Below are 5,000 nucleotides of genomic sequence, written 5' to 3'. Positions count from 1 at the left end.
CTTCTTCTTCTTCTTCTTCTCGACATCCATGAATTTTTATGTTGGTTTGTCAATATTATTACAGTGCGGCGCCCCCTGCAGCTATATTATTAACTTCTCACGACGAGACCGCTCGCTCGCCCGACGCCCACTCCCTCTCTCTCTCTCTCTCTCTCTCTCTCTCTTTTTTCGCTCTCTCGCTCTATAATATCCGTCCGTGGCGTCACCAAGCCGACGGCCAAGTCACCCCTCGCCACCTCGCCACTCAATAGCGGCCATAAAACATAAAACATGGCCGCAAACCTGTGTCTGTTTTACCCAAGCAATTTCACCTGGCTCAAGGGCACGGCGGCAATATCTCTTCCCTCAGCCTGTTCGGCCCGCCCGCTCGCCTCACCCCGCCTCCTCCACGCCGTGGGGCCCCCCGGTGGGCAAATAGCGGCCCCACGTTCTTGATTGTGTCTGGGCCCCGTTTGACTGACTGCTCTATTTGGGCGCAGGACGGATCGGGGGGGCAGGCCTGACTGACTGCTGCTCAGATCCGGCTGATGGCTTTTGTCGGCGCGGGTCTGAGTGACTGACCGGACCGGCGCCGATGGCTCTCTGACTTCCTGATGTGTTTAAAAGCACCCGGCTGGGTTAAAAAAAAAAACGTGCTCGAGTTTGTCTGAGGAGGAAATGTTGCACGATAACAAATTGTCTGGGTTTCCTTTCAGCTCCTCGGCGCAGATCAATAGCTGTTATTGAGGTGGCACAAAGCATTTGGAGGCGCAGCTAGCTTCTAATTCCCAGCTGGTGCCTCTGCTGCCAGCTCCCCCTTTTTATTACTGTTTCCCACCTGTAACTCGCCGGCTGGCTTTGGGATAACACAACGCTCTGGCATTTCAGAATTGATTAATATTCATTGACATTCATGACTTGTCTGCTTTCTGGTGCTCTTTTTTTGTGAGGAAACTCATTTCACAGTGTGAGATGTTTTATAGGTGTGATTACAAGGCTCATTGACCGCATCTTGAATATTTCATCCGCCATCATATCTGAAAGGCAAACATTTGTTCCTTTATCGTGTCGACACACAAATGCGTGTGATTTATATCACTCCTCTGAGATCTGAGCAAAAACAAGAGGATTTACATATACTTTTCCTCATTGTTTGTTTTTGCCCAGTTAGGTGCCGGATTGATGGTGTTTTGGCACAATGATGGGTAACGGGAAAGTTGAGATAATCACAGGAAAAAGTTTCGACTTCTCTGCACCTCATGTAGCCCCGCCCACTTGACCCATGGTGTCACGACTTCCTGTTCAAAACGCCGGCTGTTTTACCTGCTCAAACTAGTCTGACTCACCTGCTCAAACCTAGTTTGACTCACATAATGAGTCAGACTAGGCTTATGAGTCACAGGAAGTGTAAACACAATCAGAACTTCCGATTGTGTTTACACTTCCTGTTAGTCTCTCAAGCCAGACTGTCTCTTCTACATACGGTGAATAGACTACACTAGTCTTACACTAGTCATGTCGTAGCGAAAAACAAAAATGGCATAAACTGCATTCTTTATGATCTATTGTATTACAATTTATGTGTCGAAATTAAAATAAAATAGACAAAAAAATATTTTTTTGTTTTTTTGGTACGATATAACTAGTGTTACTATAGGACCGGAGGTGGTGGGGCGGCCTAACGTCAAACACGGACGTGTTGCGTCCATCGAGCCTGAAGTTACAGAGGGATTTGGCCTAGTTGACACTTGACAGTTATATTGAACATAATGGTCAGTTGCCTTCTGTAGTGCCCCTGTTTATGAACATATTCATCGCTGTCTGAACAACACCTTCATTTTCAGTCGGATAGTTCTGCTCAGGAAGAAGCACGGCGTTTAAAAATAGAAAACACGTCAGAGCTCTGCTCAACGTAAATGTGAAATGCAGCCGACCTTTTCATGCAGGTTAAACAGTAGAGTTATTTGCAAAAGGCATTTGAGCCAGCAGGTGGCGCTCTGTCCGTCTCTAATCCCTGTTTGTTTTGCTGTGTGTGTGTGCAGATCATCCAGGACCGCGCGCTGGAGCACGGCTCCAGGAGCAGCCTGATGTGGAACAGCCACCCTGGGGGACTGTTCGCCCTGCCGCAGTACTCTGGATACCTGGGAGACTTCCCCTTCTACTACGCCCCACTGGGTCAGTAACACACACACACACACACACACACACACACACACACACACACAGTGTACGAAGTGTGGTTACATAACTCCAATCACACTTACAGTACACACACACACCTGCGCAGTCCTGAGCCTATTCGTAAAGGTCGCTCTAAAACTCGTCTCTAACGATTTCCTTCTCATCCATCACTCGACAGCCAAATATTTTCTCACAATCTTTGTGCAAGAAAAGACTTTCCACAGTTTTTTTCCCGCCCGCCTGTCTGTCGTCCAGCCGGCCGGCTCCAGCTGCGGACCTGGCCTCAGCAGCAGAAATATAGCCTTCACCCTCTTGATCTACTGCCCTCCTGGTACGGCTGGAGTGTCTAGCAGCAAGTGGAGTGGAGGAATGGCTCTTTGACGGATGTTTGTATTAGTCTTGCTGACACGCCGGCCCGTCCATCACCGGGTTTGGAGTTGTTGGCGTTAGCTTGTGCTGCGGCGGCGGCGGCGGCGAGCCCGGGTTCCTCCCCGCTACGGTTCAGCGGCGCCGACTTCGCCTCCCGCCATAATAACGCTGACCCAGGCCCGAGGGGGACCTCTCCATCCCTCTCCTCCTCACTCCATCATCATCCGGCTAGCAGCGGCGCCGTACCGCCGCGTCCGCGCCAACACAAACATGGACGACGCACGGAGAGAAGTACGCGCCCGGGCTGGAGAGCTGATGTGAAGATGGATGGGCGCGGTGACAGGCATGGATCAGTTTGCCGTGACATTTATTTGTTTGTCAAAGAGGCAGCGATTAAACGAATTTAAACGCAGACAGACCATCATCAGATACGTCTCTATCCAGATGCACATCCAAACTTTGGAACCTGCCGTGTGACAGTAACGTCTATGTTCTTTTTAATGTCTTATGGAGAACTCTTTATGAGCTTGTTATCATTTATATTTCCACCCTAGGAATTAAAAAAAAAGAGAGACGCCGACTCCTTACTCTTCGCTTTCTCATTTGAACACTCGAGCTGCCAGTTTAAAAAGGATGATTTGGCAGATCTGTAATAAGGCCATTATATTACGCTCATCATCAGTGTGAAAGTAGCTCAGACTCTTAACTAATGCAGCCTAATGCTGTCTTCTCTCCGTCATGCTTTGTTGCTTTCCCATTAGATTGGATGGAAACGAGGAAAACTCGAGCGTCCTCTGTGATCCGTCTGAGCTCAATATCTTATTTCCTGCTCATTTTCAGCCTGGATTGCTTTTGTTTCCGACAGCACGTCGGACACCATTTAAAGGCACAGTAGCAGCAGCAGCAGCAGCAGCTCGTCGTCTGTTCATCACCATCATCCAGACACAGCTGAAGGCTTCTCTCTCTCACAATGCAGAGATGCAGTCATCAAGTGTATTTTGAGAAATGAATTGAAGCCTATTGAATATTTTAACGCCGAAATGCTGCCGACGATGAAATGATCTGTATTTTTGAACTCTTGACGGATTAATTATTTCCAGTAACATCTCTGTCTCAGATGATCTTTGAGGCATTTGGGAATTAAAGCCTTGGTTTGACGCCTGGTATTATCCTCTTCAAAGACCTCCGAGCTGCAGTGACGGCTCCTTGTGAAGAAGAATTGATTGCATTTATTTAGCACATTTCAAGGCACCAAAAGCCACTTTACATATCTGTGTGTGTGTGTGTGTGTGTGTGTGTGTGTGTGTGTGTGTGTGTGTGTGTGTGTGTGTGTGTGTGTGTGTGTGTGTGTGTGTGTGTGTGTCATTTCACAACAGAGGAGATGGATAAAGTTTTTGTCTTCTCTCCCCAATAACAAAGCTTGTGGTTCTGATGGAGTTACTTATGAGACACTGAGAGCTACCAGACCCATGTCAGCACAGACCCTAGGGGTGCTCCGATCCGGCTAAGCCACGATCCGATCCGATTCCGATTCCTGGGGTCACGATCCGATTCCAGAATCGATTCTCGATTCCAACGATTCTCGATTCCAGAATCTAGAATCGATTCTCAATTATGTAGTTTTATATTGCAATAACACACAAAGGTAAGACAAAAAATGACAAATGTATTAATGCTGAACTTCAAATTCAACTTCTGTATTACAGTCAGGGCCTAAATTCATTTTGCAAACTAGGGGGGAATTCCCCCCTTATGTTCTTCAGATAAGATGGATTTATAGGCTGGGGGGGATCTGTAGACTTTGAGAAGGATTTATAGATTTTGGGGGGAATACATTAACCAGAGTTCTTAAGTGCAAGAGGTGGTGGCACCGTGGCAGTACAGTACACAAATGACATGAACATTTGGACACTTATTCAGCCAGCATCTTGCATGTTGCGTTCAGGTGCACTGTAAACATTTTCTTTTTTTTTTACGATTTTAAGAATCGATTCTTGGGAGTTTGGAATCGATCCAGGAATCGTGGCATTAAGAATTGCGATCCTTTCAGAATCGATTTTTTGGAGCACCCCTAACAGACCCTCACACATATTTTCAATGCCTGCCTGATCGATCAACGGGTGCCTGACTCCTGGAAAGGGGCCCTTATTCACAGGATACCAAAAAAAGATAATGTTCCGGATGATCCTTGCACTTGGCGTGACATTTCTCTACTCCCCCACTATATACAAAGTTTTTGTGAAGTGTCTGCTGGCCCGCATCTTACCGTGGTTGGTGGACACAGGAATACTTTCTCCACATCAGAAAGCTTATATCGATAGACAGGGAATGAACGAACATGTATTCTGCTTAAAAACCGGAATAGATGACTTCACACATGGATCTTCCAGATTTGATACTGTTTTCCTGGATTTCAGAGATGCATTTGGTACAATTTCCCATGAAGTGATGATGCTGAATGCACTGGAGGA

General features: G+C 46.9%; 1 protein-coding gene across 1 annotated transcript in view; it reads left to right on the top strand.

The window, feature by feature from the left end:
• Positions 1–5,000, top strand: part of LOC310785043 (exostosin-1b) — a gene marked incomplete at its 5' end in the record, with an annotated part of 46,703 nt that overhangs the window by 20,446 nt on the left and 21,257 nt on the right. The window contains one exon of the mRNA XM_083646039.1: positions 2,022–2,154. Within this exon, the coding sequence (XP_083502165.1) occupies positions 2,022–2,154 (133 nt within the window). The remainder of the gene's footprint in view (positions 1–2,021; positions 2,155–5,000) is intronic.

The sequence above is a fragment of the Poromitra crassiceps genome, assembly GCF_964638095.1.
Source record: "Poromitra crassiceps genome assembly, chromosome: 11".
NCBI lineage: Eukaryota > Metazoa > Chordata > Actinopteri > Beryciformes > Melamphaidae > Poromitra > Poromitra crassiceps.
Note: the sequence above shows the minus strand (reverse complement) of the source record. Positions and strands in the feature narration are given on the sequence as shown.